At 54.4% G+C, this 24,456-nt stretch overlaps 8 protein-coding genes across 8 annotated transcripts; 4 read left to right on the top strand and 4 right to left on the bottom strand.

Annotated features, from left to right (window-relative positions):
* Positions 1-1,898: 1,898 nt before the first annotated feature.
* Positions 1,899-2,902, bottom strand: BZA05DRAFT_403948 (uncharacterized protein). Its single transcript, XM_051484253.1, has one exon. It carries the CDS (start codon positions 2,881-2,883, stop codon positions 2,635-2,637), a length of 249 nt encoding a protein of 82 aa, XP_051337838.1. The 5' UTR covers positions 2,884-2,902; the 3' UTR covers positions 1,899-2,634.
* A 468-nt stretch (positions 2,903-3,370) lies between these two features.
* Positions 3,371-4,547, top strand: BZA05DRAFT_437609 (uncharacterized protein). Its single transcript, XM_051486456.1, has 3 exons — positions 3,371-4,082; positions 4,162-4,303; positions 4,365-4,547. Exons 1-3 carry the CDS (start codon positions 3,454-3,456, stop codon positions 4,422-4,424), a joined length of 831 nt encoding a protein of 276 aa, XP_051337837.1. The 5' UTR covers positions 3,371-3,453; the 3' UTR covers positions 4,425-4,547.
* A 406-nt stretch (positions 4,548-4,953) lies between these two features.
* On the top strand, positions 4,954-5,694 carry BZA05DRAFT_446682 (uncharacterized protein; the record flags this gene model as incomplete). Its single annotated transcript, XM_051487097.1, has 2 exons — positions 4,954-5,157; positions 5,257-5,694. The coding sequence occupies 2 exons, from the start codon at positions 4,954-4,956 to the stop codon at positions 5,692-5,694; spliced, it is 642 nt and encodes a 213-aa protein (XP_051337836.1).
* Positions 5,695-6,135: 441 nt separating this feature from the next.
* BZA05DRAFT_475446 (uncharacterized protein) lies at positions 6,136-8,442 on the bottom strand (the record flags this gene model as incomplete). Its single annotated transcript, XM_051488190.1, has 4 exons — positions 6,136-6,206; positions 6,270-6,641; positions 6,694-8,220; positions 8,274-8,442. The coding sequence occupies 4 exons, from the start codon at positions 8,440-8,442 to the stop codon at positions 6,136-6,138; spliced, it is 2,139 nt and encodes a 712-aa protein (XP_051337835.1).
* Positions 8,443-10,751: 2,309 nt separating this feature from the next.
* Positions 10,752-14,854, bottom strand: BZA05DRAFT_403940 (E1-E2 ATPase-domain-containing protein). The gene is made up of 3 exons (XM_051484252.1): positions 14,565-14,854; positions 13,966-14,502; positions 10,752-13,903 (listed from the first exon to the last, which is right to left on the bottom strand). Exons 2-3 carry the CDS (start codon positions 14,468-14,470, stop codon positions 10,821-10,823), a joined length of 3,588 nt encoding a protein of 1,195 aa, XP_051337834.1. The 5' UTR covers positions 14,471-14,502; positions 14,565-14,854; the 3' UTR covers positions 10,752-10,820.
* Positions 14,855-17,092: 2,238 nt separating this feature from the next.
* On the bottom strand, positions 17,093-19,846 carry BZA05DRAFT_376124 (Mre11 DNA-binding presumed domain-containing protein). The gene is made up of 5 exons (XM_051481809.1): positions 19,781-19,846; positions 19,353-19,723; positions 19,026-19,282; positions 18,037-18,967; positions 17,093-17,983 (listed from the first exon to the last, which is right to left on the bottom strand). The coding sequence occupies exons 1-5, from the start codon at positions 19,791-19,793 to the stop codon at positions 17,396-17,398; spliced, it is 2,160 nt and encodes a 719-aa protein (XP_051337833.1). The 5' UTR covers positions 19,794-19,846; the 3' UTR covers positions 17,093-17,395.
* Positions 19,847-21,475: 1,629 nt separating this feature from the next.
* On the top strand, positions 21,476-22,243 carry BZA05DRAFT_96313 (uncharacterized protein). Its single transcript, XM_051488845.1, has 2 exons — positions 21,476-21,509; positions 21,565-22,243. The coding sequence occupies exon 2, from the start codon at positions 21,641-21,643 to the stop codon at positions 22,202-22,204; it is 564 nt and encodes a 187-aa protein (XP_051337832.1). The 5' UTR covers positions 21,476-21,509; positions 21,565-21,640; the 3' UTR covers positions 22,205-22,243.
* A 69-nt stretch (positions 22,244-22,312) lies between these two features.
* On the top strand, positions 22,313-23,082 carry BZA05DRAFT_403927 (uncharacterized protein). The gene has a single exon (XM_051484250.1). It carries the CDS (start codon positions 22,347-22,349, stop codon positions 22,965-22,967), a length of 621 nt encoding a protein of 206 aa, XP_051337831.1. The 5' UTR covers positions 22,313-22,346; the 3' UTR covers positions 22,968-23,082.
* The last annotated feature ends 1,374 nt before the right edge of the window (positions 23,083-24,456 follow it).

Raw genomic sequence — 24,456 nt, 5'->3', positions numbered from 1 at the left:
GGGTATCGTCACCGTCGTCCTCCGTACTCTACACATGTATGTATCAGTACCACTGGAAAGGGATGATCGATCGTCCTCCGTACATACCTACCTCATATCATAGGTGCACGTCGCCACCCCCTCCCTCCCTCCTGACGTCCACTCGCTCGGGATGGATGCGTCGTCATCACGCTCGTCAAAGGAACAAACATTCCGGGCAGGGCTGATGGGTGATGCTTGCCGGGAGCCATTCACATTCACACGAAGCCATTCACTGGGTTTCACTCGCGATCCGAACCCATAGATAGAATGTAGGTATGTGGGCAGGTAGCAACCGAACCAGAAACAGACTCGCGAGAGGACAATCTCGGCCGACGTCTGGTGTCATCCCCCACGTTCGTAACTTCGTCGGGGCTCGTGACGAGGATTGGATTGGTGTGGCGATGAATCAGAGCTGGGTGTGCAACTGCCCTGCCGCCCTGCCCACGAAACTGGGTGCCACCTGGGCGATTCATTGCACGATGGCTCGCTCGACGAAAGGGAAGCGTGTCCGTAGGTTCCGGAGCATGGAGAGTGCTCTGTTCACTGTTGAAGTGTCCGTAGGTTCCGGAGCATGGAGAGTGCTCTGTTCACTGTTGAAGCGTCCATGGAGCTGGGACAGCTGACAATTGGAGTTCTCTGTGCAGTGTGATCCGACGAAACGGAATGAATCATGGATTGTCTCTCTTGCTATTTTGGATTCGTTGATGGTGGTGCAGGTGCCAGGTGCCAGGGACTGGTCAATGGCCATTATTCGTGGTGCAAGTTCAAGATCAAGATCTTGTCGATTGATTTTTCCCAGCGCACTGGGAGCTGCATCATCGAGCATGAATGGGCCAGTTAGCAGTCATCCGCATTCCCCCCACTGCATTCCCCCCTCTTCCTTCCCACTCATGATCGTGATCCGCACCACCTACCGACACTCTGGAGTCTAACTACGCCCTATCTGCACCGCGAACTCGGACCGACATTCCAGGAGTCCGGGACCAATGGGGCGGCCACATAAGAGACGGAATGTGTACCGCCAACGCAGCCGTATCGGCCAATGGCGAGGATGAACGTATCGTTACCACGTATTTGGTAACCAACCTGCAGTCTTCTGCATGCCGCATATCGCTTCCTGGAAGTCAACCCAACCAACCGGTAATTGAGTTTCCCTCGATCCCGACTCCCGAGTACATACTCTGACGTTGCTCATGCACGAGTGCACGAGTTCTCGAGAGGAACCCCGCTGCCCGTCACTTCCACTCCTGATCGAGAACGCATATAATAACTACCTACCGTATGTATCATACACTACAGAAAGTGGCGCTGCCACTTGTTTCATCATCATCATCATCATCATTATCCATGAGCACCACGGCGGCGGCCGGCGCTCCTCTGATCTCCAAGCTTCATCTGCACGGTGCTGTTGTCACGATCGTGATCGTGAATGGTCCGAACTTAGACTACGGTACTATGTATAGGTAGCGACAATACCACCGGTACGTACGTACATGTATAAGCACTTGGTAGTCGGTATCAATCCCAATCCCTTCGGTAAGTAGAGAGGCGGGTTTATAGGATGATAGGAACTCGACGCATTCGAGGGAGTCCACTGGAAGCAAAGTAGAGTAGTCGCGAATGAAGATGAAATTGCCTCTGCCATCGGACATAGGATATGTAGCGAGAAGAAAGAAGGTCCGCGGAAGTAAGCTTCGGTAAAGGAAGATTGGATTGATCATTGATACGACTGTCATCGACGCTAATTCGATAGGGTTGGTATCATTGGTACATGCGCAGCCATGATCTCGTATAATTCCTTATGTTGACCTGCAATGACCACGGAACCAACCGGCCCCAACTCTTGCGATCGGCAAGAAAGCAAGCAAACGACGAAACCAAGAGACTGGGTCCCGGACTCTTATTCCATTCGCTATGTAGATGCATACCATCCATCATCATCCTCCATAATTGTCCTCACAATGCCCCCACCGCTTTTACGATTCTTTGGCCTCCCCGGTGGCAAGAACATACCGCAGGGGTGACAGAACGAGGCAAGTAAAGAGGCCATGTACCTCTGTAAATATGTCCACTGCTCTTGTACCGTAGCGGACTCCCGGCTGCCGACAAAGTTGCCGATTCTCGCCTCTCCGTGGAGAACCACATAGGTACGGCAAACGAACGACCCCGATCCGATGAGACAGTGACGCTCGAGCCTCTTGGAGTTTATTCTTCACCTGCCGTGATCGTGATGCGTATGCGAGCAGGCGACTGATAATTTGATACGCTGCTGGGTACCGGTACCTAGGTGAGGACTTAGTGTCGGACTAACAGGACTGACGAGCAGAGCGACGGGAACTTAGGGAGAATTCAAACACTCCGAAACGCGCCAATGACTTGACGGCTGTCGAGGTCGGTGAGTATGCATAGAGTAGCGTTAGTTAGAGTTGGGGGCCAGTGAGTGGTGGTTAGAGTTGAGGCCGGTGAGTGGTCGGAGTAGAGTTGAGATATGTACCGGTACCTACTCTACTCTAGCGACCTCGTTTCGGCGCTGGGCCCTCCTCTCGCGCGTCGTGGGGGGCCTGAGTCGTGAAGAAGCAGCCACCATATGTAGACATGCAGAGCCGACATTCGTCAAAGATGTCGAGAGTGGGTAGTTAGATAGAGTACTAGTACCGGTGGTTGGTCACGAGCTCTCCATCTCCTCCCATTTCTTTGGCTTCCCCTCCGGCCCGCAGATGCCAGCTGGCATTGGCCATTGCAGTACTCCGGCCTCCTCCTCTTCCAGCTTCCTCGCGGCAGTGCCTCTGCTCCGGGAGTGTAGCTCGCTCGCAGCAAAAGCATGGGAGAAATTGCGTCGAATACTGCACTCCTCAAAGTCATTCTGCACTTTATAGTACACCTCCTACACAGTCCCTGACGTCTGTCACATACGCCCACCCCGGCGGCGATAGTTACTACCGTCAGGCTGATCCCAGTCCTGGCCAACGTCGTCCGATTCCAACCCACGGATTCCCCAGCCGCATGGGGCAGGCCTAGACGCCATGTGCGGGTACGGGTACGCTTACTGGGGGCAGACAGCACGGACCGCGCACTATGCACGTCGATCAAATCCAATCCAGTCCAATCCGGTTCTGGCCATCGTGGATGCCAGTTGCGACTTGCGACTCCCGAGGAGAGGTGTGACAGCCTGTAAAACTGGAAGTGCAGTTGTCGTGGACGCTAAGAAGTTGAGGTAGTAGTAGGTGCGAGTAGAGTACTTGGGTACTTGGTTACGTACATTCCAGCCTACTACATACGGCCAGTGTAAATGTAGACAGACACGGACTCTGGTAGGCTCGTATTTAATGTGGCCTTCCCCACCGCCCCCAGAAAAGAACTCCCCCCATACAGCTTCCCCTCCAGAAAAAAAAAACATACATTACCAGCCAACCAGGAAAGCATACGAAAATCATGCAGAGCGACATCCCCACCTTCCTACTCGACCACATCCTCCTGCACCTACCACTGCACGACCTCATCAACGCCCGCAGGGTCTGCAAAGACTGGAACGCAACGATCCTCTCCCGCCAGCGGTTACGCCGGACACTATTCCTCCAGCCACCCACAATCGACGCCGACCTCCTCCGGCAGCCGGTAGCGATACACCCCGTGCTGCAGCGACTCCAGAGCAACTGGGCCTCGACCTCGGAGCCGATCGTTCTCACGCGAGCACCAGTAGAACGGCCATTTCCGAACCGCCAATGTGTTCACGCGGGGGGAAACTTCGGTTCCGCACCGATCGAGGTGGATGGTCCGGATGGTCTGGGTTGTCCGGATGAGAAGGACGCCGAGAAGGATATGGAAGCTACAAAGTCCGGGCCAACGCTCAAGATGGCCACCGGCGTGCTACTCAAGGATTCGCCGGTAAAGGAGCAGTACGCTACCGAGCCGGCTCTCACTACCTTTGTCATCGTGCTGCCGACTTTTCAGCTGCTCGTCGTGCGGCCGCAGGGCGTGCGCGTGTGGGATGTGGCTATGGGCGTCAAGAGACTGTTTGATAAGGTCTCACGGGAAAGGATGGACGGGTTCAATAGTAGTTGGTTGGTTTTCCCGCCGTGAGGAGATAGTGTGTGTGTGACAGGTCACATTGGTGCTGACGGCGTGCTGCTATCTGGATAGTTTTGCGACGCTGAATGGGTTTCGCCAGACGAATCGCATGCGCCATGAGAGTCTCAGTCGGAAATTCATCACACTGTTTCGGTACGACGAGGAGGCTGAGAGCGACGAGGAAGGGGAATCCGATCAAGGGACAGTTATTGATGTAGGTCAATTCTAGATGCAGCCTCCAATGTAATGGCTACTAACACTTTTGTTACCTACAGCAAATCTATAAATGCAACTGTACGCGCACAGTGACAGCTAGATCTCGTGCGAGGGGATGATGACGAATGGGCATAGTATGGCGTTTTGGAGTATATTACACATAAAGGGGGAATGCAGCACTTGAGGGAATACGGATCATTTAGGTTTTTATATAGCGGTCAATAATATAGAGTCGTATCCAGCCCATCCCTTTCTGTGCTGGGGAGTCCGAGCCACTGACGAGTGACCATTGGTGACCGCCCAATACGAGCACCATGTACTCCACTGTATATATACCACCGGCCAAACTCCTAACCAACAATCTTTAGCGACGCGACCCGGGGAACCGCCAAAAAACCCACCCAAAAACCAGGTTCTCCGCAATAATCGTCGCAAAACCTTCGCTCTCCTTGCATCTGCAATCGCTGCGTAATCCGCAGCAGGGATCCGTCCGGTCGGCTGAGCCTGGCATGGCTGCCGAAATCCTCCCTGCATAAAACGCGACGCGGGCTTCAGTTCCGATGCCTGCTCCCCCCCACACATAGTTAACACCATTATAATATCCCGATCACATCCCGATCACACCCCATCATCACACGGCAAGGCAACATGGGCGACGTATCGCCTCCCGACGAACAACCCCCCTCATTCCCTGGTCAAGATGAGGAGGAGGACAAGGAGAAGGGCGCGGAAGTAGGCCACGAGAAGCCCAAGGAGCCCGAGAAGGCGGAGAAGGAGGGGCCCCCGCTTCCCCCGCTCACCGCGGCCGAGTTCCGACAGTACAACTACCTAGCCGAGCACATGGAGCAATTCGTACATTTCCGCGTCCCTCCCCGTCCCCCCGTCCCCCGTCCCCCGTCCCCGCACACACGCACGCGCCCACGGGGCGGTTGCCGGCTAACATGCGTTTAGCACAACTCGTTCCGGCTGCAATGGCGGCTCCTCGAGGGGGCATGCACGGCGCAGCAGCTCCCTCCGCGGACGACGGTGCGGCAACTGCTGACGCAGGGGCTGCGGTTCGCGTCGCAGCTGGAGATGCACCACGCGATCGAGGAGGCGCACGTGTTTCCGTCGCTGGCGAAGCGGATGCCGTGTTTCGGCAAGGGCGCCGAGCACGGCGCCATGATCGCCCAGCACAAGCTGATCCATACCGGCCTCGACGAAATGCGCAAGTACCTCGAGGAGTGCAGAGATGGCAGGTGTCGCCTCGAGTGGCTGGTGCTCGACACGAAGATGCGCGCGTTCGGCGACGTCCTCTGGAAACACCTCGAGGAGGAGGTCACTATGCTCAAGGCGGAAAATATGCGCAAGTTCTGGACGACGGAGGAGATGAAGGGTTTGGCTTTCTAGCGCGGTGTCATGGTTTGGAAAAAAAATATTTTTTCTTAGACTCTCTCTGTCTCTTGTTTTCGGTTCGAGCTGGATGCGGATTTCTGGGAGGATGGGAGCGAGTGGTTAGTACACAATGGCCACTGCTAGTTGCGAGACTCCAAGGGCCACACTCATACCGTAGATACCCTTCGTGGCACTACTCCCGTTCTCTCTCCTCCCGAGTCGTCGAAAGAGACCAGTTCCAAGTAGGAGCTAGAGAGAATGGGAATATGAAAGCCCGGTTGAAAAGTCATGAAGCGAGTGAGTACCGATGAATATCAAGTGCAAACATTTGAAATTTCATTTAACCTTGGGCGCATAACTAAAAAAACTACTTACATAACTGTACATATACTTACAAAAGGAAATCCTCCCCTCCCCTCCCCTCCCCCACTACCCGCAACCCTCATTCAGTGGAATCTAGACGACGTTGATGTAAACTGGCTGGCAGTTTCCGCCCGGGAAGATCTCCTCGTCGTAGAGGTTGTTGACTGTCACAGATCAGCACACGCTCACAACTTCCTTAGGAGGAGGCGGAGGAGGGGGAGGGCTACAATCACTGCTCCCACACGCCCAGAACTGCTTGTTTCCGCCGAGGGCCAGGGTGCCATCATCGCAGACGGAGAACCCACCGGTGTAGACGGCGCCAGCCTGTGCGGGCGCATCGAACTGGAACTGCCGGTTGTCGGCGATGTAGCCGGTGCGGCCGAGGCTGTCGGTCAGAACGCCGTTGTTGAGGGTGACTTGCAGCGGGTCTCCGTTCTGGCGCTTGCTCAGCCGCGGGGTCTGGATCTGTCCGTCGGCGATCTGTGTGACGCCGTTGGCCGTGAAGGGTGCGGCGTTGATGGCGGCGGCGGGTGCGGCGTTATACGCGGCTGAGACTCCGAGGTTGCCGGCAAGCCCGTTGGTGGAGCAGTCCGCTGGCCCTAGGATTCGGTTAGCAAGCGACCGCGGTCAATCGACGCGGGAGAGACTCACGGATGATCCGCTCGGAGGGAGTGGTGGGGCAGAAGTAGTTCGAGATCGGCTTGATGTAGGAGCTGAAGCGGTAGGTGGAAGCCTTGAGGGTGGGCACAACCGGCTCGATGACCCTAGAGACGGTAGAGCGGCAGGGCGCGATGTTGGCCGCGATGTTGGCGGGAGCCTGGATCTGGCCATCCGCAATCTGGGTGACGCCGACAGGTCCGGCAGGAGCCTGGATTTGTCCGTCGGCGATCTGGGTGACGCCACCTACACGCCCAGCCCGCGCAGCGCCCGCGGGAAGCTGGATCTGGCCGTCTGCGATCTGGGTGACGCCGCCTACACGCCCAGCCCGCGCAGCACTCACGGGAGCGGCGCAGGGCGCGATCTGGGAGACGCTGGCAACTCCGACGGGAGCTTGGATCTGTCCGTCGGCGATCTGGGTGACACCGCCCGCACCGACAATGCCCGCAGCGCCCACGGGACTAGAGTAGGAAGCGACCTGGCCGGGGGCTTGGATCTGGCCATCGGCAATCTGGGTGATACCGCCAGCGGCTTGACCGACACCACGGGTTCCGACAGGTCCAACAACTCCGGCGGGAGCCTGGATCTGGCCGTCTGCGATCTGAGTGACACCGCCAGCTCCGGCGGGAGCTTGGATCTGGGAGACACCGGCGGGAGATTGGATCTGGGAGACACCGGTAACACCGGCAACTCCGGCGGGAGCCTGGATCTGGCCGTCTGCGATTTGGGTGATACCGCCAGCTCCGGCGGGAGATTGGATCTGGGTGACACCGGCAGCTCCGACAGCTCCGGCAATTCTGGCGGGAGCTTGGATCTGTCCATCGGCGATCTGGGTGACACCTCCCGCACCGACAACGCCGGCAGCGCCCGCGGGGCTAGCGTTGGCAGCGGCCTGGCCATCAGCAATCTGAGAGACGTCGGCTGGAGCCTGGATCTGTCCGTCGGCGATCTGGGTGACGCCGCCTACGTTGGCGCCGGAAGAAGAGGCAGGAGCCTCAGCACCAGAGGAAGAGGCAGGAGCCTCAGCACCCGACGAAGCGGAGGGGCCAGCGGGAGCAGGGTTGGCAGGAGCCTGGATCTGGCCATCACCAATCTGCGTCACACCACCGGGAGTAGCGCCGGTCTCAGCGGGTCCCTCGGCGCCGGACGAGGAGGAAGGAGCCTCGGAATCCGAGTCAGAGTCGGAGTCAGAGTCAGAGTCGGAGGTGGAAGAAGGAGCCTCGGACTCGGCGGATGTCGAGGAGGGAGCCTCGGACTCAGCGGATGTAGAGGAGGGAGCCTCAGACTCAGTCGAGGAGGGAGCCTCGGACTCGGCGGATGTCGAGGAGGGAGCCTCGGACTCAGTCGAGGAGGGAGCCTCGGACTCAGCGGATGTCGAGGAGGGAGCCTCGGACTCAGCGGATGTCGAGGAGGGAGCCTCGGACTCAGTGGAGGAGGGACTAGCGGGTGCGGGGTTGGCGGGCGCCTGGATCTGGCCGTCGGCGATCTGCGTGACCTGGCGCTTTGCCTTGCGGCTGGCAACTGGGGGCATTTGTTAGTGTCTTGGTCAATTAGATGAGGATGCGCAGACTAACCGATGCCAGGCACAGAGCTGATGGAGAGACCAAAAGTCCTAGGGCTCGAGAGAGAGCATCCAGCAGGGGCCTGGGTGAGAGGAGTAATCACTTCAGTGACGCCTTGGGGAGCGGGCGCCGCATTGGCGACGGTGAGCGCGGCGAGAAGGAGAGTGGCGGATTTGAGCATCTTGAGGAAATTGAAAAGGGAATATTGCTTGAAGATGTTGAACGATCGTGTGGTAGGTGGAATAAAGAACGAATGAATGTATTCGAATGAGAAGACGAGAATGTGATGCTGATGAGAAACGGATTGTGGGCATTATCTCGTCCTTATAAACAAAAGAAGCCGCCGTTCGTACCATCTACAATATGCCATCTAGACAGACTTTTCCATGATCTCGCAGTCTACGTCCCGCAAAACCTCTTCACCATGGGATTAAAGTCCCACTCGTAGGATTCGTCCGGTTCTGTCGGATTCTGTCTGTGCTGTGAGACGAGAAATCACAAATAGCAGCATATACCCGTGCCGGTCTCGTTTCTCCGTAGCTCTAGGTTTGAAACCCATTGCCTTGTTTTGCATTTATGGGCACGGTCCGCACTGTCCTTGCGTGGAAGACGTTCAAACAATTTCTCATTCAAGCTGTATTTTGATGGAATATGGTATCCCAAGAACTCACCGGTTACGGGCGGGTTCCGAGTGAACCGATCCATATAGGTATCCAGGCAACCGACCACAAGGTATCACCTAAAATCGTCCGGATATCGCCCACCAGTCAGCACTATCGGAACCCCCGCCTCCGCAAGAACCACCTGGCAGATATCCGCTGGTATGCGGAACCTACTGTCTGTAAGACTGCCACTGCAGCCGACGCAGGTTGAACTTGGCTTCCGCGTACAGAAGTCAAGCTGCCGCGTGGGGTAGTTAACCTAATCCATGACAATCGCCATACAGATAAAGAGTCGCGAGTCCCTCCCCCAATGGGCGAGCAACTGATACATACTGCCCTGTGCTGGCCGAACACCTTCACAACGAGCCGACATCTCTCCGTTCAATCCTTTTGCCCGAAGCGATGGTCACGAAGCCCCAGAGGTGTACATGGGTAACCTAAATATCGTTCACCCAAGGGCCCAGACTCATGAGGTGTCGCATCAGCTATCTTCACCGTGAGTGGATCTTCAAGGTTCTTCTACTCACGGCCGCGAGAATACGCCCAGAAAAGGTGGTTTGTGCGGGAGTCAATCACTGCACGACCGATACTAGAAGATTTCTTTGATCTTGCGGCTTCTAGTCTTCTCATTCTGCATCTCGCTGCCACTCCATCGGATCTCGTCAAGACGAGAATTGTATTTTTGAAGCGGGGCTGGAGGCTTCACTGCCGAGCTCAAAATTTCCCTTGAGTATGAAGTGCAATGAAGCTCAATGCTGAATAGGCACTGTCAAGTTCAATACCTCTATGGCGGAGTGATGGAAGAGCTGCCGGAAAGTGGAGAGGCTGTCGGTGAGAAAAAAACGAATGTGGTTGGTACTAGTAGTGGGCATCAACGGTGGTGGAAATCAATTTTGGCGGTCATAGTGGGGTCTTCTTCTTCTTCTTCTTCTTCTTCTTCTTCTTCTTCTTCTTCTTCTTCTTCTCTCTCAATTATCTTATACAGAATAGACGATCAACCTCTACCTCCCCTTTCTTCTATGTGTGCTCATGTCTCGACCCGCCGCGGGCCTGGAGGGTGTTGGCAAAGGAGTCTTCTGCAAAACCTCCCTCACGTAGGAAGTGCAATGAAGCTCAAGGCTCAATAGGCACTACCGAATTCAAAACTTCCCTCGAATATAAGGTGAAATGAAGCTCAATGGTGAATAGGCACTGTAAAAATCCAAATTTCCCTCGAGTAGGAAGTGCTATTCAAACTCAAGGGTCAATAGGCACTGCCGAGTCTATGTAAGACTTCCCTCGCGTAGGAAGTGCGATTTAAACTCAAGAGTCAATAGGCCCTACGACGCTAAAAGGCCGGCTGTCGTCTTCAGGCAAGCCAGGGCACAGGGCTTGCCTGGATTCTCGAGTCTAGATACCCGAGGATGCGGGTGCGGGCCGAGTAGCTGCCCACTGGCTCGGTATATAGATCATTCGTATTCGTATGTAAATTTTCTTTCATCTCAGCTACGGTTCAGTCCCAATTCCATCCTCTCCCTGCCTTTTTCCTTCTCCATCTGACCCGTTCAAAAATCAGTCGATTTACTCTAAAGCAAGTACGCAGAAAATTCCGAAGTAGGAGGATGAAAGCAAAGCTGCAGAAAAATCAAACCACACGGTGTCGCAAGCCAAACGATCCAACCGACCATGTCCTGTACAAGCAAGTAATTTTACTCTAGATACCGGTATTCCAGATACCTGGAGTGGGTAAAAACATTCTGTCGTCGTTGCCGGCAAGGGTGACCTCGGGTGGTAACCATCAAGGTGTCCACCGCTGCCGCGCACAACCACCTCCGCAATTATCCCCCCACCTCCCACCCCTCATCCACCGCCACGTCCACCATCACGCCTATCTACAAAAGAAACTCCCTCCACCATCCTATCCACCCCCATATCCCAACCCAACCGCCAAGCTGACACCAAGGACTGGCAAAAGACTTGCAAATTCGCCCAGTCCCGCCCACTGGGGCGCAATCCTCACCTTGACCCACCCACCGCTCGCTCCCAGAATCGCGACTAGGTTCCACAGTATTGCCCATGCAAAGTTAATCATGATGCATACGTTCACCCTGCGCGATAGCTCCAGAAACCCCACGAGCCCCACAATCGAGTCGGAAATTATCGAGACGTCCGCGGAACTGGCTGCCATGTCCATCGATTGCGACAACGAGACTCCGACATCCGCTGCCATGAGTGCAATCGCATCGTTCGTGCCATCGCCTACGAAAATAATGCCCTTGCGTTGTATGCTCAGCTTGGCCTTGATACGTTGGAGTAAACTCTGTTTTGAATCGGTGAAGCCCTTGGAAGTCGCACTCGTCTCGGATGTACGGTTCTTCAGAGCCTCCAGCCTAGCTCGCTTGTCCTCGGGGTAGCAGTCGGCGTAAACGTTCGCGGACGGAATTCCAAGCTCCTTTGCCAATGGGAACACAGCCTCCGGGCGGTCGCCGGAGAAAATGTAGAGTTCGATGCCTTGTTTTCGCAGATTCTCGAGGACGAGCGGGACCTCTGGCCTGATGGTGTCATCCTTCAAGCCGAAAATCGCGATGAGCTTGAAGTCACGAGAAAGTGTAAAGATGGATTGGGCCGATTCCAGAATAGCAACGACCTCTGGATCATTTGCAGCTTCGGGAGCTGTGAACGATAGTCTTCCGCCTCGATAGACGGCACCCTCGATTGTCGTTTCGATGCCCTTACCCACAACTGTGGTCACTTCCTCCGACAACTCGGTACCTCCAGAGCTGGGCTCCAGGCTCTCAGCGAACCTGTTCATCGCTTTGGCCACAGGGTGGTTGCTGGCCTTGCACAGAGTCCGTAACACCGTGAGGACATAAGCGTCTGGAGAATGTTTTTGCATGACTCCGCCGATTTCGACGCACGAGAATTCCACTTGTAGTTGTCCTGTAGTGAGCGTCCCCGTCTTATCGAAGATGACTTTCCCGACGTTCCTGCCATTCACTATTGCTGCTGGATTGCGAAATACGAATCCTCCTTTGCTAACGCCGACTCGACTTGCGATCAACAGAACCATGGGAACAGCAAGACCGATGGCGCATGGACAGGAGATAGCGAGAGTAGCAACAGAGTATGTCAAGGCAGAAACTGCGCTCTCACCCCACCCCATTCTTGCTCCAACCAGCAGGTGGATCAAGAATACCACTAACGCGATGATTAGGATTGAAGGCGTCAAGTAAGAAGCCACCATATCGGCGATCTCCTGTATCCGGGGCTTCTGTTGCGACGCGAGCTTGACCATATTCTTGATGGTCGAGATGGTGTTCTCTTGGACTAGCTTGGAGACCCGGTACTTGACTTCGCCAGAGACCACCGTACTTCCGGCCAGGATGAAACTTCCTTCGCTCTTGGTTTGTGGCTTTGGCTCGCCTGTGAGGTGGGATTCGTCCATTTGTCCGGTTCCCTCGACAATCAGTCCGTCCGTTGCAACCGTTTCGCCCTGGGACACAATGATCATATCTCCGTAATGCAGTTTTCGGGCGTCCAGACTCTTCTCCTGTGAGAGCGGGTCGTACAAACGGACTTCGGAAGCCTGCAGCTCTCCATCCCCAATGGACCGTAACCGCCGTGACGCCCACGTTCGAACGCCCGCCGTCATCCAGCGACCAGCAAGGATCAATGTCGTCAGCAGACAGCTGGTCTCGAAGAATGGTTTTTGGTCTTGATGGCGTACCCAAGATGCTCCTGCTAAAACAAAGCCGAAAACTGCCACCGAAAACATGTATGCTGCGCCCGTTGCAACTGACACAAGCACGTCCATGTCGATGGTCAAGCCATTGCACAATGACCGGAAAGCGTCGAGATATATTCTTCGGGCCACAATGATGATCGCCGTCGCCATGGAGAACTCAACGTTGTAGCGATTGATCGGATCCACCCGGAGTCGGCCGCCCGACCAGGAAAGTACGAGAACGGGTATTGTCAAGGCGCCGGCAGCGATCGTTTGGAAGGCGATACTGCGGAGGTATCTTTTATCTGCTACCTGGGCAGCTACTGCTCCATCTGGGATGTCCACAAGCTCAACAGCATGGCCGCTGGTTTGGCTCTCCAGGATCGCCAAGATGTTGCGAATGCCAATGTTGTCGGGATCGTATGCGAGTTCCACCTCTTCCCCACCAATCAGATCGACGGAGACCACCCCTGAGATTCCAAGTGCCATGCCACGAAGTGCCTCGGAGTCCATGCCTTCTGATCGTATTCGGATCCTAATGATTCCATCGAGCTCATCATCGTCCACCTTTGAATTGGACAACACAACAATGTCAAGCCTCGGAAATCTCTTCAATACCCTCACGCGGATGTCGTTGTCTGCATCTTTGACAATCTTGGGATCGAATTTCAATTCGGCGCGGCTCATTATAAAGCTGACCTTGATGTCATTCCTGTCGACTCCAGCGATGTTTCCCAGTATTTTCACAATGTCGTCGGCACAGCTTGAGCAATGCATTCCAGAGATTCCGAGGGCTAGGTGACGGCTATAGCAAGGCCCAGACTCTATTTCCACTTCAGAGATGGTCGCTGCTTTGTCACATCCTTCCTTGATACCTACGATCTCCTCGCCATGATCGTGACTAATGATGTCTTCATAGCTATAGTTGTGCTCGTGGTTGTGTTCGTGGTTGTGTCCATCGCAATCCCCGCAAAATTGATACTGCCGGCGCATCGTATTCACCCTGCAACATCCCGATGCGAACTCCATGGCGGCAAGAGACTTTACGGAGCGACTCAAGCTGCGTGTGAGCTTGCAGTAACACGCTTTGGCCTCCACCGTCAATGACACCTTTCGCGCGCTGTTGAGACAATGGGAGCAGGATAGCCAGCGCTTCGGGTTGGGATTCGTCGCAATCTCCTCAGCAACAGGCTTCTCCGCCGCGACAGCCGCCATCTTCGTACGTTTGCACCCGCTCTGCTCATGCAGAAGCGATACATAGTTGAGTTCACAGATCTCTGCACGCATGTATTCCTGGCTTAGTTTGTGGCTCAGATCTGACTTGCGAGCAGTGGCTTACCGTCGCAAACGCATGGCTGCTCCGCGCAGCATCTCTCATCGGGCTCGGTTACTGGCGGTGCGTGCGTGTTCTCATGAGAACGATTGTGCCCAAGGCTGTGGTCGCAGGCATGGTCGGGGCCATCGCAGCCCTGATGATCATCGCCGTCATGCTCCTGGGCGCCTGGCTGGTAGCCGTCGTCATGCGTATGGCTGTTGGTCTCTTCGCCGCAGCATCCACCCGAACACGAGCCAGTGTCGACAGCCTTGCCAGATGTCTTCGCCGGCTCTTCTTTACATCCTCTTCTAGTTTCCTGCTCTGTTTCGACAGCTCCACAATGCTCATCCGGCCCCTTGACGCTCTGGCGAGAGGCAGTATCTTCGCTCCCACTCGCATTCGCGCTCCCACTCGCATTCGCACTCCCGCTTGCATTCGCACTCCCGCTTGCATTCGCACAATCTCCGCGGCAACCGTCCGACTCCGACTGGTCTCCCTCGGCTGCGTTGGGCTTAGGACCTCCGCACATCGCGAAAGCTTGACTCAACGATAGATGAAGTTCTTCGACTTGCAAGCTCAGCTGTGCGATCTGGTACAAAAGACTCGCAACGAAGAGCGCTCACAAGTATCTTTCTCTTTCTCTCGACTGTCTTGGGGTGGGAATGTACCGCGACGATTGTTGGATGAAGATGGGATACCTGCGGATGACTTTATGCAATGCAAGGTAGGGTGGGGTGATTGGTGGGGTGTCTCGACTGGCTTGGAGCCAATGACGGGCAGGAGGAGGTGGTGTGGGCGGTAGCGAAGCGGGTTAGGGTATTCCCATCCGATGCTGGTGCTTCGTTGCCTGCCTCGCTGCTGGACGACAAAATAGGGTAGACGGAGGCAGTCGGGTGAGATGGAAGGATACAGGTAAGGCTATTGGTGAGAGATCAACGGGGCGAATTTCATGCGCTGACTATTGGTGTGGGGAACTCTGGGAGCTGGTAATGGGGTGGTCACGGCGGTACTTGCTGTTCAGCCTATCGTTGTGCTGTGCCGTGGCGTTGCTTTGTGAGATGAGACAACAACTTCTTCTGCAGGACAGTCGGTTCGATGTTCTTAAACAGCAACGACAATGTGGATAGACAAAAGAAGAAGAAGTAGAAGAAGAGGAAGAAGATTTCCGATTACCTCAGCTGCTTGCATGGACATGAAGAACGACACCGAATCCGTCGTGATGAATAACACACTTTTCCGGGGACACTCCACTGATGGCTACTGCACTTAGTTCATGCACTATCGCTACCACCTCCTACTCAAGACCGAGACATCATGCAAAATCACCAAACAATGGATTTGTGGAGAGCACTTCACGGAACCCGAAGCCTTTCCATATTCCTCGTCTTCTCCATTCTACCTCCGAAAACGTACTGGCGAGGAAGGGATTATCATTTACCTTCGGTCTTCACTGAGCTCCTAGTCCTTGTCCTTGCTCGTAGAGCCCACCGCCGTGCATGGTTTCGGCAATATACCTACATTCATCCTTCCTTTGCCACGGTAAAGACATGGTAAAGGACTCCGAAGCTCCTTGCAGAAAGTTGCACGACATCATGCCACATACATACATACAGCATTCATCCTTGCGACAGGAAACTTGCGATCGCGATTGCAGGCGAAGGCGCAAGTGGGAGTGATTACCCGATGTTTCTGCTGTCTAAGCCCGTCGAGAGTCGGAAAACCGCAGAGTCGGTGTTTCTGATGGAGGTTTTGGAAATGGAAGAGTGAGACGTGAGGTCTCGTGAGGTCTCGTGGGGTCTCGTGAGGTGTTTCAGTTGCGGCCGAGAGTGTGGGCTATAGTATAATAGTTAAGCGAATGCTTATTGTGGCTACCCATTGCCCAAGGCTTCGGGAGGTGGCCCGTGGGGTTGCTCAAAAGCTTGGATGTAACTACATAACCCAGCTCGGCCGAGGAAGGGCGAGGGAACACCAGTGCGATCTTCTAGAGGCAATCAACTCTAAACGGCGAAATGGTGCCGTCTCTTCGATTCCGAATATTCTCTTGAAACCCGCCGGGTAGTGATGGGAACTCAAGCCTTTTCTTTCCGTGATGTGGAGTTGTGGTCGTCTGAATAAAGTGATCGCCAAGGGAGCGACCGTGAAAGCCTAAGTATCTTGCCATACGCTTGTACAAGTACACGTAAGGACTCGGGAGATCTAGAGTGCACAAGATGACAAGGCGTGCATTGTGAATCACTCGCCTTTTCTACTTCCTATTTACCTTCCTTTTCCAATTTCCAGCTCCATGAGCTGACCTTCGGGATGATCAAACAAAACCATTCACCTCGCTGAACATCGCTGAACATGAATCACACTTTCTCTGGCGACTCACGTCGCAAGATGTCGAGTCTCCGATCCGCACGGGCCACCACAGCGCAAGCCAGTGCCAGCCCATTGCCACATCCGGGGTGCACTGGTGCAGGATAGATACACACATCCACGTGCTCCGGCGCCTGCAATGGTCTATCCACGGCTCCCACGGTCCACCGTCGCGTTACAGCGGCCAGCAGTCCATGGGGAAACTTGAAACTGTCCTAGCACTTACTCCTGCGCAGTAGCCGTTGTGTGTGCGGCGAGTGTTATGTACTTCACCAAACTTTAAACTCCAAACTCCAGGAATCAACGGCCGCCGCCGAACACAACTTCGAACACAACTTCAACCGCAACCGTGCTGCCAGGTGCCAGAAACTACCCCATTCCGATATCCCGGGGGCCCCTGCATGGCCCGTCCGTCGGCGGCGGGAAGTTACTCTTACATACGGCTGTCCCCTGCCTGCCCGCTGATCTCCCGCTACCCGTTGGCGATACATATGTAGCGTCGACACTTCCCACCCCCTTCCCCCGCGCGCACGTGGAGGAATGGGTGGGCCTTGCGGATCCGAATACTAATACGAGTGAGCTCTAGAACGGTAGGCAGTGGGCAGTGGCAGGTATTTCTACGTGCTTATTTATGTGAAAGATGTACCTAGGTAGGAGGGTGAGGGGTGGCATTCGTTGCTTCCGGCGAAGCGGATTTCAAATGCTAGTAGATGCGAGTTCAGCATGGAAGCCCGGGAGGCGACATCACATCACTTGAGAGCGTCCGATCCAATTCCCAGGCGTTACGTTGGAGGAAGAACTTTGCTGTCTGTCTGTCTGTCTGTTGACAAACAGTGGGATCCAGAGCGAAGGGAATGATACATATGGACTCGGGGTGCGGATCTAGAGCCTTGCGCTTCTCTCTTCCTTGAATTCATCATTCCCCGCGATTGAATATCACATCACATCGTGAAGACTTGATGTCGATGGGATCACCCAAGCGCACTGTAGATCCCAATGACAAATGAACATCTTGAAAAACACCCGCTCCTACCGACCATGATATGACATCCAAACAGCACTTTCCATCTATGACAACATCTCATCCACTCCTCACTCACTGCCTCCTCCTAGACCGCTGACTGGGCATGGGCACAAACTCATCCTCCTCATCATCATCGATGTCCTCATCGTCACTAGGGATAACAACAACGTTTCGATGAAACAGAGAATTACTAGCCTGGCTCTCTCCCACGCTTCTCTGCGTCGCCGACGGAAACTGTAGCTGCGTCTGTCTAGCCGGTGGCGGCTTCTTCACGGGCGCTTTCCTAGTAATCCGCGTAACCGGTGGCGGCGGCTCCTCGTCGTCATCATCGTCCAGATCCATCGCCTCTTCCTCTTCTTCCGATTCGTGAGCTGCCTTCTTTCCGCGGCCTCTCGCTGCGGGTACTTTCTTGGCTGCCGGAGCTTTTCTGGGTGCAGCGGGTTTACGGGTTGTGGTGGTAGTTGCTGCTGCGCCCCGACCACGGCCACGGCCTCTGCCGCGGGTTGCGGCGCCACGTGCTGGGGCGGGGGATTCCTCGTTGTCGTCCTGATCGTTGTCGAGTGAATCCTCGTCGCGGATCTGTGCGGCGGGCTCGTCTGCCCATGAACCATCGATGTCCGAGTCCCAATTGTCGGGCTTCTCTTTTAGCTTCGTGTTTCTCTGTTGCATTGCTTGTTAGTACAGAGCAAAGGGTCCGGAAAGGGACTACGCACTCTCTTGATCTTGACTTGACCTTTGGCGAACATGTCTTCGAGGTAACTCTTGTGTTCGGTGACGATGTCTGTGATTTTCTCCTCGTTCAGATCATCGTACTCTCGCATCTTGGTGATGTAAGCTTTGAGCGACTCCTCGACGAACGTCTCGACCGCATGGCGATCATCCTTATCCACGAACTGACCCACCGCATCGCCGAGCCCATTCTGGGGTAGAATCTCGAGCGTAGCCTTGTCCAGAAACTCTTTTACCAGGTTCTCGACCTTGATCTCGTCGATGTTCCTGAACTCCTCGAGAAGGGATTTGCTGTCGATTTCCACCGACTCGCCCGCTTTCGTACGGCGGGTGACGGTCTTCCTGCGATAAAACTGCACCACATCGTTGACGTTCGCAACCTTGCCCACGAAACGGTTCGAAAAGCGCTGCGGGTTCTCGGTCTCGAACTTCCCCTCCGGCGCAGAGTACTCCACCCGCAGTCTGATGAGCGGTAGGGGTACCGTACTCTCATCAGCCTCCTCGTCCTGAGCCTTCAGCCAGTCGTCTTTTGCCTCCTCGATGAGCTCATCGACGACTTGACACAGGAAATGTGTAACTTGCGTTCGGTTATTCGCCTTCTTCCAGACATTCTTCATTTCGTTTTCGTTGGCGAGGACGATCTCGCGCATCACGAACGGCCGCACAGTCTTGAGGCGGATCTTCTCGAGCTTGAATTCGGTGCCTACGATGGACAGGATGCCACAGTGCTTCGGCACAGCTTCGCCCTCGCACAGTGAGGTTGCTACGGAGGAGCCGGGCTGGATCACGCTGAAGCCCATCTCTGTGTTGACGCGAGGATCGATCAGACATTCGTGCTCGTGCCCCCAGATGACAAGATCCAGGAAGTTGTGCAGAAAGTTTTCGGGGAGGTAGCCGGTTTCTGTGTGGCCGTGGCTAGTAGGTTCAGCAATTGCACTTGTGAAACATTGGCTGGCAGGTGGTGGGAATTTACTGGTTCTGGTGCACGCAGATCATGTTGAACCATTCCTTCTGTTGTATACTCGGACGTTCGATCTTGACTTTACCGTCCCGGAAAGTGCGGAATAGACGTTCGTCACGAACGTTAGAGAGGCCGTAGAGCGCGAGCTTCGTTCTTCCTTTCTGAAGGAGTATTGGGCTGATGGTGATATTGTCATTTTCGGGAGTGCGGCCGTAATAGTTGATCAGACCCGCGATGGAAAGGATATCGAGTGCGCAGAGACGACCTTCCTACGTGCAGCAGCCTCCACTTTAGTTTATGAAACTGGCCCGGAAGAGCTACAGACGCCAACCAACATACCCCCGACGGGTCATCATGATTCCCGTGGATAGAAAACACGGGAATGGAAACGTTGATATCTGGGTCCTCGTAGTTGACGTGTCCGCCAGCCATCTGGAACTCCGCACTGGTGTCGCTCAGAATCTCGAGCTCGCATGGTTTGTCGCCGTAGCAGTTCTGCCGCAGGGACTTCATGACTTGATACATAGCCTTGCGCGAGGGCTTATTATCGTGGAATAGGTCGCCGGAGAGGAGGACCATGTCGACATCACGGTCTTTGGCGATGGCCATGACTTCGTCGAACGACCGCCAGGAGTCATCACCACGGATGGGATCGCGCTCATTGTAGCCGACATGGGAATCTGTGGCGATCAGAACACGGATTGTATCCGCTTCTCAACGTCAGTGCCAGTTCCTACAGCTCTAGAGCGGGTGAGTGAGGGGCAAACCTGCTGACGGCATTGTAGTGATGGCTGGTGGAGTTCGATCACTCTACCGCTGTTGGAGACGCGACTTGCTAGGGTGAAGAAACACGCTAGTTACATGCTCTTCAAGAAGACAACGCTGTGACACGTGATGTGTCGAGTGATAGTTGAAGGACTAGCCTCTCCGTCAACACGACCACTCTTCTTCTCACATTTCTTTCTTCATTACAACCACCACCACCACCACCACCACCACCACCACTCACTTCCAACCCACCCTCCCCCACCACCAACGTTGAGTATCAAACAACAACCAGCCCTACCTATCCAGCTATATTCTAGAAAACAATCACCATGGCCGATGAAGATACTCCATCAAGACCTCGCCTCACCAACACAGCCGTGTACTCTACCTAGGCTACTTAGTGCACACCCAACCTTGCTAAAAGCCAAAATTGCAAACAGCTTCATACCGCAGCTCTCTTAGGTCTTCTTCATATTTCCTGCAACCTATCTGGCCTATGCCGAGTACAAGTTCTAAATCCTGTCTGCAGCCCAGATAACCAGCTCAATGCGGCGACCCATCGCTGCTCCTATTCGCTTGTCACACACAACCGCTGCCTCAGCCGCTGCCTCGCTTTCTGCCACCGATGTCTCCCTGCAAGGGATAAGACCACCAATACAACCAATTTCTGCTTTCGACGGTGCACTGTCTAAGTAACTACCTCCTTCTCGCCGATGGCCTGAGTAATAGCTGGCCCTCAAGAAAACCCCCCGCAGCTTCCCAAAAAAACGATCACTTGAAAGTTGATCCAGCCCACCTATCCGAGTGATCCCCCATGCGGGCTCGAAACTGGCGGGCAAAGGGTTGGTAATATGGTATACCCAAGACCTGCCGGTGGATTATGTTTTAGACCAACTGAATTTCGAATCTACCATAATTTCCGGGCAATGGGTCATTGTTTGGCACACCACCCCAAGTCAACAATTGGAGAAACTGCACATTGTCGACTGAGCCACAGTATCATGCAAATCAACTCTACGCACAACCACCAGTTGATACCAGCGTATATAGGTAGCCCCCTGTAGTCAGAAAAAGTGCGGCGTGCTGTTGAACATCTGGGATGCCGAACGGGGCCATCGGGGGCTCGGAGATGAGAGTTTTCTTGCGGTTGCAGCTTTGGTAACATTCAACTCGTCAAAACCGCGAATTTTGAAAATGCAGCTGGCTAGCACCCGAACATGCCCTTGCCTATCTACAAAATTCAAAACCTTTCCTTTCATTTCTTACCACCGATACCGAGTGAGTGCATGACGTGAGGCTCCCGTGTCCCTGCCCTCCCGCGTGGGGCGTGCAATTGAATTCGCCGCCGCCAGGGTAACTGCTTAGCTACTCCCCATAAAACCCACATGTCACCCACCCCCTCACACTTCTTTCTTTCTTACATCATACAACATCTTTCTCTCAACTCACCTACTCCTGCCAATCCAACCTCAACAATAATCCGACACTCGGAAACATCACGTATCCATAAAGAGATGCCTAGCACGCTCGAGTCGACATCTCGGACTACTCGGAACCCTTCCGCGCGGCAGAAGTGGCACTAATTGTGCCGTGCGAAGCTGGGAATCTCCGGCATCGAGCGCGAGTCCATCCACCACGGCCCGGGCTGCGACATTTCGCAGCAGCAGGCGGAGGTGCTCACCTCATACGACATCCTGTCGAACTAGCGGAACACCATCGTCGTCCCGCGTATGTAGTACCTCCCTTCCTCGAGCACTCAGCACCTCAACTAACAGCTCCACAGGCTCACCACCCATCTGGGCGCCACCGCCTTTACCCACGCGGATCCCAGCAGACAAGGACCAGGACCCCACCCACCCATGGCCGCCCGCACGGCTCAACTTCCGCACCTGCCCATTAGAACCCCTCTTCCGGGCACTACCCATCACTCGCCCACGCTTTCTCTGCGGTCCTTCGACATCATCACGGACCGACACTCGCTGCGCGAGCTGCTGGTGTTCCTGGGAAGCGACGCGGCCGAGTTCCAGATCAACGCCGAGGTGGTCGCGAATACCCTACTACTGCTAGCGGCGCAGGGAAGGGGCTGGGGCCCCGCGAATGAGGGGTATGGCAAGAGTCTTGAGCGGAGGTTCACAAGGAGACAAGAGTGCTCCCGGGAGAGTGTGACCCATTGCCGTGCGGTAGAGTATACGCCCGGAGGGTTGAGGATGCTGGTGCGCTTCGAGGTCGATGCGTGTATTGCGGAGGAGGAGGCCGCCGGGGAGAAGGAGGAGGCGGCCGCCGGGGAGAAGGAGGAGGCGGCCGCCGGGGAGGAAGGGGAGGGTTCAGATTACGGTGATGGTTATGGTGGTGGTTTACCTTGCGATATTCTCGTTTGTGCCCCGATTCTTCTACTCCAGCGTGGAGTACCTACCGATGGCTGACCGTTGCGAGAACAGTTTTATCGGCGGGACGTACAACAAAGTATTCCAGGAACCCAACAAGAAGCGTACTGAACTCGGCTAGTGGTCTAATCGGGTCGGCTCGCTCGCCTTCGCTCTGACGCCGCTGATACTGATCCTCTCGATGCGGGAGAACATCTTTTCACTGATCACCGGAATCCCGTACCAGCACTTCAACTTCATGCACCGGGTCCTCGGCTGGATCATCTTTGCGCAGAGCCTTCTGCACACGATCGGCTGGACGATCGTGCAGGCGGCCGCCGTGGAGGAGGGGGAGCTAGATCTCCCCCGGGAGGTGCTTGTGGCGCCCATGGGCGTGCGAATAGTGCCGGGTGGGGTCCTGGCCCCCGAGGAGAACATCGTCGAGCTGAAGTCGCGGCCGAAGGGGAAGAAGTACATCAAGCAGGCAGAGCAGCTGTGGTTCTCGCGCACGCCGATCCTGATCATTGGGTACCACGAGGATGGCGGGAATATCGTCGAGGTCGAGAAGCGGGATGTGGTGAAGACTGAGTGGCTCAAGAAGTGGGAGGTCACCAATACCGAGAAGCTCCAGAAGCTGGCGAGAGTACTGGAGATGTTGCGGACGGCTATGGCCGTGAGAGGGGGAGGTTTGCAGTCGTCACACAAAAGGGCCAGAGTGCCCTTAGTGTCTACGAGATGCAAAAGAGTTATCGGTTTGGGTTGCCCGAGGATATCAAAACGGGTTGGAAATAGATGCGAATTTATTTTGATGTTTTTGGGATAGTTATTTTGTTTTTGTTTTTGTTTAATCATCATAGCATTCGGCCTTATCAGATCATGGCTATTTTGGGATACATGTTACTACTCCCACGACACGGGAGCTTCATTAAAAACCTGGCTTTTTACCTGTATAGTGATCAAACTGATACGGTACCGTGAAGCTGTTTGTACCTGCTCCATCAAGACCCCGCCTCATCAGTGAAGTCACCAATATCTCCTTGCAAGGGATAAATCACAAAACCACCAACCTCTACTTTCGACGGTGCACTGTCTAAGTAACTACCCCCTTCTTCCAGAATCCCCGATGGCTAGAGTACTAGCTGGTCCTCAAGAAAACCCACCGCAGCTTCCTAAAAAACGATCACTTAAAAGTTGAAGTTGATGCAGCTCATATGTCCGATTGACACTCCATGCAGGCCCGCAAGCTAGGTACCTACCTGGTAGGCAACGGATTGGCAATTTGGCATACCTACCAGTACCTACCAGTACCTACCGGTAGGTTATGTAGATTTGGAGTTCCGGCAGTTCCGGAAGTTCCGGCACATAACAAGTTACAACCCTGCAATTCCACCACGCCGCGTTGCCAATACTATCATCGCAAACATCGATCACCTACAGCACTTGAAGCTTTCCCGGCTAGTTACCAGCGATGGCAGGGCGACAGCCGCATGGTTGATCAAGCACCTGGGTTCGCTACAGCCTACGGGTCTTTACCTCCGAAACGAAAGCAGCGATTCATAACGACGAACTCATGGAGCATTTTTGAATGCTGATAGCATTCCGATTTTCCGCACGTGGAAGTCTAAGCCGAACAAAAGAAACCATTCGATAATACCACTTCGGCCGGAGGGGCAATCACGAAGGGCGGGCCATCAGACTACAAACGCCGATTGCTTTGGAACAAAGGAGACCACACCAGCGATACCTATCGCCATCACGAAATGTCTTGGGTGGCGAATCCCGAATATGAACATGAGCAGCCCGATGCTGGCGTGACGACAGTCAGAACTTTCGTTGGTCTACACAGCTACACGACAGCCTCAACGAGATCCGCTACATTGGTTGGATCTTCTACCATGCAAATTGAATGAACTCCTATACCGGAATACGCACATACGGAGATTTGCCCACTGATCTAGTGATAATGACGTACCTATCATACTTCATGGTTGATCTCAAGATGAAGTACGATACAACTACCTAGATTAGAATGGCGACTACGCAGCTAAAAGTACTCTGCAATTCGATGCTCTTGTATGAGTTAGGTATGCAAGTACACCAGCTCATGACTGGTGTACATGTGTCCTCCTACATGAAGGGCGGCTCTCTAAATGCACAGACCATAACAACGTCCTCAAGGCACGATCAGATCAGCTCGGGTTTACCATACCTAGGAAGGGTGCAATTTGATTGGATGGATATTTCCGTTCGATCTTCCTACCAATAACAAAGTGTCAATAATCCTCACCGGATCCTTGCGAGCTAACTATCGG

Source organism: Tricharina praecox, assembly GCF_024521635.1.
Source record: "Tricharina praecox strain CBS 144465 chromosome Unknown BZA05scaffold_19, whole genome shotgun sequence".
Taxonomy (NCBI): domain Eukaryota; kingdom Fungi; phylum Ascomycota; class Pezizomycetes; order Pezizales; family Pyronemataceae; genus Tricharina; species Tricharina praecox.
The sequence above is the reverse complement of the archived record's forward strand: the minus strand, read 5'-3'. Positions and strand labels throughout refer to the sequence as shown.